At 35.0% G+C, this 16,220-nt stretch overlaps 1 protein-coding gene across 1 annotated transcript; it reads right to left on the reverse strand.

The window, feature by feature from the left end:
• Positions 1-1,170: 1,170 nt before the first annotated feature.
• Positions 1,171-13,041, reverse strand: dnajc18 (DnaJ (Hsp40) homolog, subfamily C, member 18). The gene is made up of 8 exons (XM_073824484.1): positions 12,570-13,041; positions 10,596-10,791; positions 10,376-10,521; positions 8,344-8,556; positions 7,770-7,882; positions 6,536-6,645; positions 2,506-2,678; positions 1,171-2,421 (listed from the first exon to the last, which is right to left on the reverse strand). The coding sequence occupies exons 1-8, from the start codon at positions 12,709-12,711 to the stop codon at positions 2,297-2,299; spliced, it is 1,218 nt and encodes a 405-aa protein (XP_073680585.1). The 5' UTR covers positions 12,712-13,041; the 3' UTR covers positions 1,171-2,296.
• Positions 13,042-16,220: the final 3,179 nt, after the last annotated feature.

A 16,220-nucleotide genomic window follows, 5' to 3' on the forward strand; every position in this document is an offset into this window, starting at 1 on the left:
AGATTTTTTTTTAAAAATTCATCACACACAGAACGTCAAAGTGGCTTCAATTGTCAAAATGCTTGCTACAAATGTGGAAAATGCAAAAAAAATTTAACTTGATAAAAGGCAGAGTTAAAGGTCCTTATATTTGTCAAAATTTGCCAAGTCACCGTGGCTCAGAATTGTCAACACAACTCTCAAAATGCTTGCTACTGATGTGAAAAATGCAAAAAATGTAACCAAATTATTTATTTTTAATGTGTGAAAATTTCAGACAAGAATTTTGGACTATTACGGTTATTTGAAAGTCAGAAATGTTTGTTTGCGTTTTTTTCGTATTCGTCAAAATTTGTCATGCACAGAACGTCATGGTTCCTCAGAATTGTCAAAACATCTCTCAAAATACTTGCTACAGATGCGAAAAAAGCTGAAAATTTAACCCAATTATTTATTTTTTAATGTAAGTTTCAGACAAGAATTTCGCACTATTGCGGTTGTTTGAAAGTCAGAAATTTTCACTTGCGTTTTTTCATATTTGTCAAAATTTGTCATGCACAGAATGTCGTGGTAGCTCAGAATTGTCAAAACACCTCTCAAACTGTTTGTTACGGATGCAAAAAACTAAGAAAATTTAACCAGATCCAATTTTTTTCTATAACGGACGAAAGACATTGTGTAAACATTATTGACGTTCGGTCATACTTATTTTTTAAAGTGTGAAAATTTCGAGAACGAGAAAATTTTGGACTTATTTTAATTTGCGTTTTTTTTTTTTTATTTGTTACGCACAAAATGTCACAGTGGCTCAGAATTGTCAAAACACCTCTCAAAATGCTTCTCACGAATGCGAAAAATGCTGAAAATTAAACCCGATCCAAAAAATTTTTTATGATGGACAAAATTTTCGGAGGCTGTGTGAAACGAGATTAACGTTAGGATATATTTATTTTTTAATGTGTGAAAATTTTGCACGAGAATAGTGTGCAAGGACCGTAAGTCATAATTGAAAACCTTTGGTCACCATTGTCTTTAATTGTATGGAAATAACTTCTTTCATTTTTAAACTAATATTGCAATAAAAAGAGATACAAAATTAAAACTATAAATGATGATACTAACATAATTTTGTAAAATATTAGTGAATTCGCCATACAACTATGGAGAATGATAGACCACAGAGAAACCGTATTTGATTAATGTTTTATTTAAGCAGCACAAAACGCACTCAATCCAAACAAAACTTCCAGCAGTTTGCATACTGCATAGAAACAAGATCACAATACCACCACTGGCACAAACTCTCCACGCAACATTCGACACCCTTCCTCTATTTCCTCCCGAATGAGTGGATGCCTCCTGAAGCACTTCTGAACATCTTAGCCTTCATGCTCAAATTTGTGCTAGAGATCAGTATATTATTATATATAGAACATAGTGTTCAGTGACATGAGGTAAAACATTAATCGTAGTTTAAAACAGATGCTCAGTAACGGTTATTTGCCTAGTTATAATTACCGATATTAAACTGTGCCAGTAACACATTCGAACACTAACAAGGCGAGAAGAATGCATGGATGGATGGATGCATGCAATACACGAGAAGTTAAGACAAATAAAGTGGCAAAATATAAATCAAATACTGCAGATTAATAAATCCGAAGTAATGGCATTTAGTATTTCTGTCTTAACAACAGTTGCCCAATACCTTTAATGTCCAAAACATACAGTACTGTAACAAAGGGCCCGAAAAACTAATTTAATGTACACAATGGGGTTTTTCGCTATGTCCAAAGAGCTTTAAAAAGCTTTAGTGGTTTACATCCCTGTTTTTGAGAACTGTTTCCAAAAACTAAAAATTAGCTTTCGATTAAAAGTTTTTGTCAAATGTAACTCACAGCACAAGTTCAGAAAAAAATTAAATATGTTATTAAATAAGTTAAATTCCTATTAACAATAAAGCTTAAACGCGACTAATAAACGACAATCACTAGCTTTTATCCTGTCGGCCAGCCTGGAATCTGTGCTCCTTAATGTAAGGAAAAAAAATACCAGGCGCTCGCCCGAATTTCCCTCTTACTGTGCATCGCAGCTGATTCAGATGAGCCAAAGGCCGTTAGACTTCACCCTACTCGTGGATGAAAGGCACAAATGCTCATGAGAAAATCAGCTTGGGTTCCTACTGTGACACATCTCTCTCTCTCCCTTCCTTTCTCCTTCCCAAAACGGTGACCCACCCAAGTAAATTGAAATATATAACCAATACTAAAAGCTCTTTGATTAGGCTGACCATGCTGGCTGGGAGGGCGACGCCGTCTCAGTCTCCTCTCTGTCGGCCCATGAAGCGGTGGAGCTTTTCACAGTGATCCAACTTCATGGTTTCGGCCTTCTGCTTCAGTCGCTCGTCTCGATACAGCTGGCCCAAATTAGCTAGATCAGATTCTGAAACAAAACAACAGCTTTAGTATTATATCTTTAGAATATAAATGACCAAAACATAACCTAATGGATGAGAAGACATCCTACTCTGTTGCTTTTCTTTCCAGCAGCTGTTCTGTAGGTGGTCAATATAGTCATTTTCAATGGTCTTCTCCAGCTCATCCAGGGCAGCACCACGGTATTCCTTCTCAAAACTCTTATCCACATAGTATGGCACACCCATGTGCTGGGTTTCTCTTGACACCACCAACCCAATGGACCTGCGAGATGGAGAGTATATGTCAGGTCTTTTCTTAAAGAGATCCAAAAAGTTATTCCAAACCCTTAAGACCTTCATTTTTTGGAACACAAATTAAGATATTTTTGATGAAATCTAAGAGCATTCTGACCCTCTGAGTCCATGTGACATTAGTGGTTCAACCTTGATTTTATGAAGCTACGAGAATACTTACGAGAATACCGAAGGTGCTTAGGCACCTATTGTATCCGTTAGAAATCTTATTATTCTGCTTCTTCTTCTTCTTACGCTTTTGACTCTATGGCAGCCCATAGAACTGCTTGCGGGAAAGTTGTGTAATTTGGCACACAGATAGAGGACAGTCTCATCATTAACCATAGCAAATTTGGAGTCTCTAACTCAAACTCTCTAGCGCCATCACTTGTCCAAAGTTTCACTCATGTTTATGCTAATAACTTTCGAACCGTAAGGCACAGAATCAAAAATCTTTTTTCTCAGAATCCTTGGGTCATGCCGAGTCGAATGAAGTCCAAAATTCAAAAATCGTAAGGTTTCAGTTTTTTAAAATATTTTTAATAGTTCGTAAAACATACTATCCTGGGCTGCGTTTCCCAAAAGCATCGTAAGCTTAAGTACATCGTAGACCCATTGAAACCAATGGAGCTACGATCAACTTAAGCTTACGATGCTTTTGGGAAACGCAGCCCTAGACGGTTTGTCTGATTTTCACCAAAATCGGCTCAGATCATCTTCAGACCATGCTGGCAAGAAGTTATTGAATTCAAGACGATTAGTCAAACCGTTCTTGAATAACGAGCAAATGAATTCCACGAAAAGCACACAAAAATGGATGTGAGGCTATATCTCCGCAATGGTTTGGCATATTGAGACCAAACATGGTGTGTGTTATAACAAGCATGACCTGAGGTTATCTGCAGTGTTTCCACGCAGTGCCACCTAGTGGTCAGGAGATATGAAAAACAGCTGGTCTCTTTAGATTCGGTGCATCACGCCGGGTCGAATGATATCCAATTTCCCAAGTCAGCCATTTTGGGCGTCTGCCATTTTGAATTTTGTAGTAAAATGCCATATTTTACAAACGCATTGACGTATTAATACAAAACTCGGTATGGGTCATCAACACAATGCCTTGAAGGAGCCTGGGAAGTTTCGATCAAATATTCACATGCTTATAACTTTGGGTGTGGTCGACTTATTTTCACGGGAGTCAACCAAACATGCCAGGTTTTGCCTTATGGCTTGTGCAATGTTGCATTTTATCGCTTAAAAGGTTTGTGCAATGTTGCATTTTATCGCTTAAAAACATTTGCCAATATCTTATGAATATCTTTATTGATGCAGTTAGTCTGGTGCTCCATGCCATGCTTAGCTCCTCATTTTCCCTTTGGTGTGCTTGGCCCCGTAATTGCTGCTTGCAGCTATATTTGAACAATGTTTTTGTTTAAAAATATCTTCATCTGAAAATGAACGAAGGAATTATGGGTTTGGAACAGTGTTGTTTTCGTCAACGATGACTATGACGAAATAATTTCGTTGACGTCACTTTTTTTCATGACGATAACGAGACGATGACGAGATAAAAATGGCTCTTTGATGACTAAAGCAAGACGAGACGTGTGTTAGTTTTCGTTGACGAGACGAGAATAGACGAATATGTTAGTGGGTGGTCCGTCAGACGTTTAACGTTTAAAATGCATGACATTTATGCTTATTGTACATGCCAATTAAAACCTAAAAAGTATCTGCCGCTGCATTCGATCCTTGTTTGGTTACGCCCACCACCTGGCGTGCAGCGCACAACAAGTGCTCAACAAGTCACATTGTTGTCACTCAGACAGACACAGACGATTAACCATGATGGCGGCAGTTTGCACACAGGGTGGTCGCAAACGGCGAGAGGACCTATGGGTGTATTTCAAATGTAACCCAGCAGATAATAAAACAGTGTATTGTGAAGGAAGACGGTGACAAATGTGGCCACAAAGTAGGCGGAAAAAATACGACCAACCTTAAGCGGCACCTGAAGGCTCGCCACAAGGATATTTTTTCGGAGGTAAGTTACAAGTGCTGTTAACATATCATATACAGGGCTCGAAATTGCAACCGTTTTAGTCGCATATGCTCCCAAAATTTAATCTGCGCGACCTCAAAATGTATTTGTTGTGGTGCGACTTGGTTTCATTTCTTTACAAAACTTTCGCTAGCCTAACTACTGCACAGACTGCTGTGAGCTGATACAGTGACAGGTTCGCCGTTCTCTCTTTTGATTGTGGACAATTAAAAGGTCTCCACAGTCTGCTTTTGAAGAAATCTGTATATTTTGTGCTACAGCGTACTTTGTCAGATACAATTCTGGCGCCTCCGTCTCATTATACTGTACAACGCGGCATACACTCACATCAAATGATAACTCAGCGGCACTCACGCAGGGGCGTAATTTCCACTGGGGACACGCTTTTCAAAATCCCGTTGGTGACCTCCCACTTTCAAATGGTTTTGTTAAAGTAATGTATTGTAGAATGCATGCTCCGCGCCGGCGAGAGTTTCGCGCGATCGTTAAAACGAAACCAAAAGTAAAACGCGCACGCGCATTCAAAAGCAATTTTAATACCCAACGTTTAGAGAGCGACTTCCCAATGCGCACAAATTAGGCTACATAAAATATCTAGGCTGTTATTAGTATGTGGGCTATAATAAGTTGTGTAGTGTCTATAACTCTGTATCATGATTGAAAAATTCGGTCTCTATTTGCACTTCGAATATTGAAAGAGTAGCCTACTTTGATCATGCCTGCATTTATTGTCTATACACGACGAAAGAAGTGTCGTTTATTTTTTGTTGTTTGTACTGTAGATTGTTTAAAAATGCAGTGGTTGCCTCTAATTTAAATGGCTCTACCTATAGTAGAGAAAATAAACATCTTGTTCATGTACTCATATAAATACTCATATTTACTCATATAAATATATAAAAAAGCCCATTTGCTTATAAAACATCTGCAATCAGAATTGTCCATGAAGAATCAATTCTTCACATTACTAAAAAGAAATTAGGTGCTCCTAAATTTTTTTTGGTACTCCTAACTTTTCGAAGTTGGGAGCACCAGTGCTACCAAGTAAAAAAGTTAATTTCGAGCCCTGAATATAGCCTACACATAATGTTACAGTGTTCGACAATCGGCTCGTGAGTAATTTCATAGTAAGCAACTGGGCTGCTAGCTTCAGGTTAAAGTTAGCTTTTGTTTGGTTAATGTCAATTCATTATGTGTGTGTTACTTTAGCAGCATGTTTAGCCATGTTTACATTCGGTGACATTATGGTCATCTCTTTGTGTGTTTATGTTCTGTCAGCACGTAACTTGTAACTTGTAATGAACATTGATTCCACTGTTACCACTTTATCTCTGTGTAATGCACAATCCTTAGATCAGAAAGTATTTGCAGTTGGGTTTTATGTCTAAAACCATTCCTTCATTATTGTAATTATTGGTGAAAATAGTCGATCAGGAAGCTCACAATGTGTTGAACTATAGATCTGCTATTTTCACAACTTATAAGTGACACTACCCAACAGCAAAATACTTACTGACCTACATTAATTTGTTAAAAGACTACTTTCCCCCCCTTTTTTTGACTAAAACTAGACTAAAACCTTTTTGGACTAAAACTATCACATATAGAAGTGACTAAAATTTGACTAAAACTAATAAGCATTTTAGTCCAAAAGACTAAGACTAAGACGGTTGTCAAAAACAACACTGGTTTGGAACGATATGAGGGTGAGTAAAAAATGACAGAATTTTCATTTTTGGGTGAAATATCCCTTTAAAGCAATGTTTAAAACTGTACAACTGACTTACGGTTTGTAGAAGAGGCTGTATGGAGGGTTGGTGGCCATCAGCTGAGTGAATACAGATATCAGAATGAGGACCAGTACTGGCAGCAGCTGCAGCAGAGCTGTGAAGTTGTTCTACATGAAAAGAAACAGGAACAAGTATTGAGATGTACCCTGTTTATAGTATGAAGTCAGAAACAGAATAAAAGTGATTTCCATATTGCAGCAATGTATAAAGCAAGATTATGTAGCAAAATCTTTCATTCTTGCTGGAAATTACAGATTGTGTAGATTCCAATTGAAATGACTGAGTTTCACTCGTGACAATGTGCCGAACAACAGTAAATGTGAAATATCTTAAAGGGATAATTCACCCAAAAAGGAAAATTACCCCATGATTTACTCACAAATGACTTTCTTCTTTCAGATGAATACAATGAGAGTTACATTAATAAATATCTTGGCTCTTCCAAGCTTTATAATGGCAGTGATGGGGGGTTAATAAGGCCTTCTGAAGTGAACTGATGCATTTGTGTAATAAAAATATCCATATTTAAAACTTTATCCCCTGGTTTCACAAACAAGGCTTAAGTTTAATCCTAGACTAAAATGTAAGTCTGAGCTGTTTCAGCTGAAAGAAACGTGCACTGACTGATCTTAATATACATCAGCCTTTATTTGTCTCAAGATGTACACCAGTAAAGTTTTGTACTAAGCACGTTTATAAAAATGACTTAAATTTCCTAATTGAACTATGGCCTAATTCTGGCTTAGTCTAAGCCCTGTCTGTGAAACCAGGCCTATAAAGCGTAATCTCTAGTTTCCGAACTGTCATCTGCGCGTTTAAGACAGTGGAGTTCCAGCGGATGACATAGGATGGCTTTAGGGTGAGTAAATCATGGGGTAATTTTCATTTTTGGTTGAACTATCCCTTTAAGGCACTGTTTTTTGAGTCAATGACTTGATGTCAGAATAAAAATACATTATAAATGCTGTTCATACATAGACTTGAATATCTACGAGTCTTTATTCTACGATAAACATGTTTTAAAAGTTCTGATGTGGAATGTTTGGATCTGTTCTTATAACAAAGAACATACTGGTTTATTAATATTTGAAAAAAGTTCTGTCTGCTAAATCAAAGTTATGTGGTGGAACCAACAAGAAAATGTATCACACAGACGACCTCAACATCACATGACATTTGTTCTTGTGGTTTAACTTCAAATACATTTAAATAACAATTAAGATGTGCACACCTGACTGTGGCTCTCCTCCACATCTTCCTCCCGTCTCTCATTCGTACGGCGTCTGCGGGGCTGGTAATAATGAGCGTAAGATGCTCCTCGGTTGGTGTACACGTGGATGTTGCCTGCATGAGGATAAGAGTTGTTTGCTCTATAAATACGTGACAGAAATATGTAACTTGCATTGTACTGGAATAGAGATGTGACGGACATATCACAAATTGCTGAAAACTATTTTGGTAACACTTTACAATACAGTCTATTAGTTAACAATAGCCCCATTAGTTAAGATGAACTAAGAATGAACAATACTTCTACAGCATTAATTAATCTAGCATTTACTAATGCATTATTTAAATCACAAGTTGTGTTTGTTAACATTAGTTAATCCACTGAACAAACATTGAAGGACTGTATTATTATTAACTTTTATTTATTAACAAAGATTAATAAATAGTATAATGAATGTATTATTCATTGTTCATTCATGTCAGTAAATACATGAACTAATGTTAACAAATGACACCTTATTGTAAAGTGTTACTACTACTTCCTTAGCTTTAATGCTTTTCACAGAGGTTCAGACCTGTAGGAAACCTGCCACCAAAAAAGATGTTAAAGAGCTCCTCTGGAGAGATGTCAGCCTCAAAGTCTCTGCTGAAGGTGCGGTGGTGTGCGTATGCATGACGGGGCTGGGCTGAGCTATGACCGAATGTCTCTGGAGGGCCCTGGTCTCCACACTGATCATACTGCTGCCTTTTATCTGGGTTACTGAGCACTGCATATGCATTTCCAATAGCTGAATAGAGAACAGAAGCAGAGAAACCCAAATATTAAAGCCACATATGAATAATAGATCTATATTTTATTTCTAAAATAGAAATAGAAATGTTTGAGGTCAGTAAGAATCTCTTATGCACACCAAGGCTGCATTTATTTGATTAAAAAATACAGTTAAACAATAATATTGTGAACTATGATTACAATTGAAATGTTTTCTGTTTTAACAGATTTTAAAATGTAATGTATTCGTGTGACAGCCAAGTTGAAATTTCAGCATCATTACTGTGGTCAGGAAACATTTTTTATTATCAATATTGAAAACAGTTGTGCCGATTAATATTTTTGCGGAAACCATGCACATTTTTTAGTATTTTTGGAAAAAGTATTTTGGAAAAAAAAACTGCATTTATTAATAAGATTTATTGGAACCAATCTATATGTTTACTGATTATTATCAATGATTATTATTATATTATGATTATTATGTTTATTATCTTAATGTTTATCTCACAATTCTCTTTTTTTTTCAGAACTGTGAAATAACTCGCAATTGAGTGTTATAAAGTCAGAATTACAAAATATGAACAATTCTGAGAAATGAAGTTAGAATTGCATTATGTAAACTCACAATTGCAAGATACAAAGTCAGAATAGCGAGACATAAATGTGCAATTCAGAATTTTTTTCTTTGAATTGTGATATAAACTCAAAATTGTGAGTTATAAAGTCAAAATTACAAAATATGAACACAATTCTGAGAAATGAAGTTAGAATTGCATTATGTAAACTCACAATTGCAAGATACAAAGTCAGAATAGCGAGACATAAATGTGCAATTCAGATTTTTTTTTCTCAGAATTATGTGATATAGACTCAAAATTGTGAGTTATAAAGTCAGAATTACAAAATATGAACACAATTCTGAGAAATGAAGTTAGAATTGCATTATGTAAACTCACAATTGCAAGATACAAAGTCAGAATAGCGAGACATAAATATGCAATTCAGAATTCTTTTTCTCCGAATTATGTGATATAAACTCAAAATTGTGAGTTATAAAGTCAAAATTACAAGATATGAACACAATTCTGAGAAATGAAGTTAGAATTGCATTATGTAAACTCACAATTGCAAGATACAAAGTCAGAATAGCGAGACATAAATGTGCAATTCAGAATTTTTTTCTTTGAATTGTGATATAAACTCAAAATTGTGAGTTATAAAGTCAAAATTACAAGATATGAACACAATTCTGAGAAATGAAGTTAGAATTGCATTATGTAAACTCACAATTGCAAGATACAAAGTCAGAATAGCGAGACATAAATGTGCAATTCAGATTTTTTTTCTCAGAATTATGTGATATAGACTCAAAATTGTGAGTTATAAAGTCAAAATTACAAAATATGAACACAATTCTGAGAAATGAAGTTAGAATTGCATTATGTAAACTCACAATTGCAAGATACAAAGTCAGAATAGCGAGACATAAATGTGCAATTCAGAATTCTTTTTCTCCGAATTATGTGATATAAACTCAAAATTGTGTGTTATAAAGTCAGAATTACAAGATATGAACGCAATTCTGAGAAATGAAGTTAGAATTGCATTATGTAAACTCACAATCGCAAGTTACAAAGTCAGAATTGCAAGATTTAGACTGGCAACTGCAAAAAAAGTGGCAATTGTAAGAGTTTTTACTTTTTATTCAGTGGTGGAAATAGGCTTCCATACTTTAATGCATCTTTACTAAACAAAAATATTAAAACAAATAAAAAATCTTACTGACCCCAAACTTTTTAGCACCAGCAGTGGTCATAACATATAAGAGATACCTTTAAAAGCATCGGTCGCTCCAGGAGCACAGTTCTTATCCGGATGAAAGCGCAATGCCAGTTTCCTATAGGCTTTCTTCAGGTCTTCATCACTTGCATCCTTTGGCACCCCCAGAATCTCGTAGAAGTCTCTGCATCTCTTTATCCTGCACAGGTTTGGGAAGTACATAAATAAACAATAACTGAAATCTTATTTTTGGGTGACTACTACTGTCAGTACCTGAGCACTCCTTGCCGCTGCTCCTCCGTGTAGCTCTTTTTGTCATCACCGGACCCCTCTGCTCTCTCATGCGTACTGTGCCGCTGATGTGGAGCCGGGCCATCCTCATCAGAGTTTCTCCAGCCGGGTGGAGGTGTGAAAGTACGCTCCTGTTCGGGAGGAGTGCCGCCATTCTTCACAATGGCATCAATCAGTACTAATGAGAGAAATCAGAGAGAAATGGACTTAAACATTAAGTTTTTTTCGGCAGGTCTCCCATTTCTATTAACAAGGTTTCTGCAAGTTTTACCTTTTTATGAACAATTAAATACAAATTAAGGAGCAAATTGAAGGGAACACAATATATCAACATGTTCTTTAAATGTAAATGTCTAAAGAGAACAAAATTAGTTATATTACCAACACTTCAGTTTGAAAAAACACTTTTTAATTCATTTTAAACATACAAAATAGCTAGAACTTGAAAATAACATCCTTCATAAGTACTTCCTTCATACTTCATAAGTATTTTTCCAAATCAAGATAAACATTGCCGTTCAATAGTTTGGGATCAGTAAGATTTTTACTTTTTTTTAAGGAGTCTCTTATGCTCATCAAGGCTGCATTTATTTGTTCAAACATACAGATAAAACTAATATTGTCATATAATACAACTTCAAATATTGTTTTCCTATTTTAATATACTTTAAAATATATTTTATTTCTGTGATGCAGTGCTGATCAGTGTCACATGATCCTTCAGAAATCATTCTAATATACTGATTTATTATCCATGTTGGAAACAGTTGTGCTGCTTAATGTAGATAAAACAGCATTTATTTAAAATAGAAATCTTTTCTAAAAACATAAATCTTTACTATAAATCTATAAAACTAACTTTTTATCCATTTAACACATCCTTGCTGACTAAAAGTATTCAAGAAAACAGATTTACAGTCTCCAAACGTTTACAAATTGTAACACAAAATCTCTATTTTAAATGAAAAAAAAAAGTGTTCTTTTTAATTTTTTATTCTGGAAAAGACTCCAAATATATAATAAATATCTCCAAAAATATTAAGCAGCGCAACGGTTTAATTTTTTTTTTATTATAAATCAGCAATTAAGAAGGATTTCTGAAGAACCATGTGACACTGAAGACTGGAGTAATGATGCTGAAAATACAGCTTTGCTTCACAGGAATGAATTCAAATTGCAATAATATTTCACAACATTATTTTTTACTGTATTTTTGATCAAATAAAAACAGCCTTGATGAAACTTTCTTAACCATTACAAATCTTACTGATCTGAAACTTTTGAACAACAGTGTATGCATTTATCATTAAAAAATAATAACTATATGACAATATCTGAAAAATTAATAAAAATGTATACATTTCATACCCCAGACATTTGTTCTTGTTCCAAAAAAAAAAAACATATCTAATTTAGTTCCATTTCTCAAAATAAGACTTTACATCTTAATATTGCATCTCTAGTAAATGTATGTAGTTAAGACCCCCATGTTTATCTAAAAAAGAAAACTTTCAGGTCCCATTGATTTCAATTGTATTTCTGTTCAGACGATGGAAATCAGTGGGAACCCAAACTAGTTAACACCATTTTTTCAAAATATCATCTTTTGTGTTCCACAGAAGAAAGAAATGCACGTTTCTGGGAACCAAATGAGGGTAAATGATAAACAATCCTTTAGAAAAGATTGCGAAACGCTGTAAATTGCACAGCTTATTATATGCAGGTTTCTGGATCAAAACGGGGGCGTGTTTTGCAAGCTTAGTCTTCACTGAGAGGCATCATAACGTTCAAAACCTCATATTTCAGATCTTTCCAACCAGTGGGAGACCCAAACCCACCGCTGACCTGAGGGCAGATTATATAACGCACAAGATCCAGACGCTGCACTTTCTATTTCAGCGCACTGACCAAACACACCTGATTTGTCAATCAAAGCACAAATAGCATGATACAAACCTCTGGCCCGGGTGCTCGGGTAGATCTTCTGCGCCTCGTACAGCAGCTGCAAGGCTTTCTCTTTGCGTCCTGACCGCAAACACAGCTTGGCTTTCTCTATCAGCCTGTCAGACTCCTCTCTTTCCATCTCAAACAGTGACATTTCAAGCAATGACACCTCAAACCCGCATGAAATGACGCGACAATGAACGAAAAGGCAAAATAATCAAAACAAAGCGTGTTTGGCTGTCAAAATGACTCGCAATGTTGTTGACATGAAGCTAAATCTAGTGGGTTATGCTAATGCAACCATAACAATTTAACTTCCGATTTTAGACATCTTCCGCTGTCTTAACGGACGCCGCGACTTAGTCGAATATGAATTTATTACCAAAACAATTCATGTTGGACCTTTCTTATTAGAATTGGCTTCGTCATTGTAAAATGTGCGAGAAAGACAGAAATGCAATACTGCTTGTAACCTCCATCGCTAAACGGAAGCGGAAACGCATGAGGCGGTGGACTACAATCCAAACAGCCAATTAGAACGCGACATTCCTTGCCCTAAATAGCATGGTGGCAGTACCATAAAAATCCTAACTAGCACTCAGTGTAAATGAGTGATGCTGCCTAATGTGTTTAACGATTAACCCGTTATTTGTTTGTACAAACAAGCTTTTATTGGCTTACATTTACTGGCCACTGTAGAATTATTTCAAACGAACTCTTTATTTACTCCTTATTTATTATAACAGAAGCGGGTCGCTAGGGATTTATTATAATAACGTTACTTATATACTATTATATTATATAAACATACAAAAACAAAACAACTTGTACTGAATGTCAGGATGCACCAGACTGTAAGGAATTCAAAATATTGTTTGTCGCCATCTTGAGGCTATGACAAGGAATAGGAAAATTCAAAACCCCAGTATCCTTTAAACCAGTGTTTCCCAAACTTTTTTTCTGGGGACCCACATTTTAAAGTCGATAAATCCTTGTGACCCAATAAACATTAAGCCCATATAGTTCATATATCACGAAGATAATTTATGCATTAACAAAATATGTGTGACCATTTTTAAGGTCATGCTTCCACTTAACTATTTAAAAGAGATACAGATATTTGACAAAGCACATTTTTTTTTAAGTAAAATGCAGATTTGCAGAAAATGCTGTTTACCACAAACACAATATTTATCCGTTATTTTGATTTCAAATCCACAAGTGCTTTTTCAGCATTGTGATCCTCTTTTATCACAGTACACTAATACAATAACAGACATATTCACGTTTAAACTCAATAAAAAACAACATATTATTCAATGCACTTGACTTCTAGATTTGTATATTAAGTTGCTCAAGCAAGTTGCAACACATTTAAACACAACATAGGGAGGCTATAGCTTCCTTTTCTAATTGAAATTGGGCTATCAAAAAATATTTTAATTAAAACTTACCACAGACAGAAATAGTCGGCTCTCATGCTTTTCTTTCGCATTAAATCTTTATTAAAAACAATGCTTTAAAGAACTTTTCTGCCTGGACAAGTGCACGTATTATGTTGCCTTTTTCTTTAAAACTGCACTTTTCCTTATTTTAAACCTAGCCAAAAAGCCACGTGTTGACTGTGAAAAAGTGGACTTCATTTATATGCATTTATGGGACATTTTCGTGTCAATCCATGTTCATTTTTACAGCGAACAATGCGCTGTCACTTTAATGCAGCGCTTGCAGCACAGCAAAAAAAAGACTCTGCCGAAATGATCGCTGCTCTGCTGCAAACGCACTGCTTCTGGGACGCACTGCTGGACTGCAACCGCGTGCAGTGTGAACGCTCCAATCCGTTAACATGGGTGTGGAAAAAAATACGCACTGCAGACGGAGTATGAAACAGGCGATGCAGAGCGCAGCTAAAGAACAACAACAACAAAAAAAAAGAAAAAAGAAGAAGAAAACAACGAGCTCCCTCGTGCGGCTATTAGGTGAACTACACATATAAATTTTAAGCAAGAGTATAGCGCACTGAAAAATAGTGCTCGACTTGGCGACCCATACAATATTTCCCGCGACCCACTTGTGGGTCGGGACCCCGCCTTTGGGAATGACTGCTTTAAACTAAATCTTAACATCATGTCTTGAACATTCTGATAAGAGTCAACTATGCTATGAAGGTAGCTCAACAGCATTTTTCAATTAATATGTGACCCTGGACCACAAAACCAGTCTTAAGTAGCACAGGGATATATTTGTATTGTAGCAAAGTCAAAGTCAACTTTATTGTCAATTCTGCCACATGTACATACAGAGAATTGAAATTGCGTTACACTCAGACCCATGGTGCATACAAGTAACATTAAATACAAACAGTAACATTAAATACAAAGGTAGAATTTAAAAATATGAATAAGTACAAATAAACATAATATATAAAATGAAATAGTCAAAAATACGTTGTATAGGTCAAAATTATTCTTTTTTTTCTTGGCTTCTGCCTTGGTTTCTCATCTATGGTTTCTATGGCTTCGGCCTCTTTGACTTTTTTATTTTACATATACATTTTTGATTAGTAATATGCATTAATTTTGACAACTTTAAAGGCAATTTTCTCAATATTTAGACCCTCAGATTCCAGATTTTTAAGTAGTTGTATCTCGGCAAAATATTGTCCTATCCAAACAAACCATACATCAATGGAAAGCTTATTTATTCAGATGATGTATAAATCTATTTTTTTTTTTTTTTTTTAAATGACCCTTATGAATGGTTTTGTGGTCTAGGGTCACACATCAGGTCAGATCAAGTGGAACGTGTTTTAATATACATATTGATTTGACACAAGTATATAACAATGGTTTGATACTGTTGTGTGGTGCCTTTTAAGTTTTCAGAAATTTGAAAGAAAACATAATTCCGCTATCATACAGTGGCCTCAAATTTTTAATCTGATAAATGATTAAACCAAGTGGCATCTAAAAATAAATTCTTTTCTCAGAACTAACCTTTTGTGCAATTAATTTTTATCAACCATTTAAATTTAAAATTGTATTTCTGGTAAATGCAGCTGGTGTTACATATATATGTATATGGGTCAAAGACATTAAGATTAAACTATTTTACAAAATTTATAAAAGTGATTTTATGTCCGTAGAAAGCAAATTAAATGTAAAGTGTCTACTTTTAAGGTTTTGAATAATTTTTTGGAGAATAAAATGTCAAAATTTGGTTGAAATATTGTTGCATTGCCATTCAGTGTAACAATATTTATGTAAAAATTCAAACAACATATATATAAAAGAATAAAGGAGCATATTCAATTTTATTATTGTTTTAAATGGGTAAAAAATTCTTACTGACAAATAAGCAAAACCTAGGATAGTGGCAAATTTAAAAAAAAAAAAAATGTAGAATTACAACTAATTAGTAACTCATCTTTTAATATTTCATAAATTGATTTTTGTTGTAAATAGCCTGACAAGATTGTTACCCTGAATGACATTTTAGTGGGTGTCTTCTAAAATTTTGGGAAAAATGTATGATATTTATTTTTTGCTAAGAAAAACAAAAATGCTATTAAATTAAACAAAACTTTTTTGAGTTTTTGGAAAAGCAACAACAATTTAAAGCAGTATTACACTTGTTTTTTTATGCTTGAACCTCTTTTCGTCT

The sequence above is a fragment of the Garra rufa genome, chromosome 19 (genome assembly GCF_049309525.1).
Source record: "Garra rufa chromosome 19, GarRuf1.0, whole genome shotgun sequence".
In the NCBI taxonomy this organism is placed as follows: domain Eukaryota; kingdom Metazoa; phylum Chordata; class Actinopteri; order Cypriniformes; family Cyprinidae; genus Garra; species Garra rufa.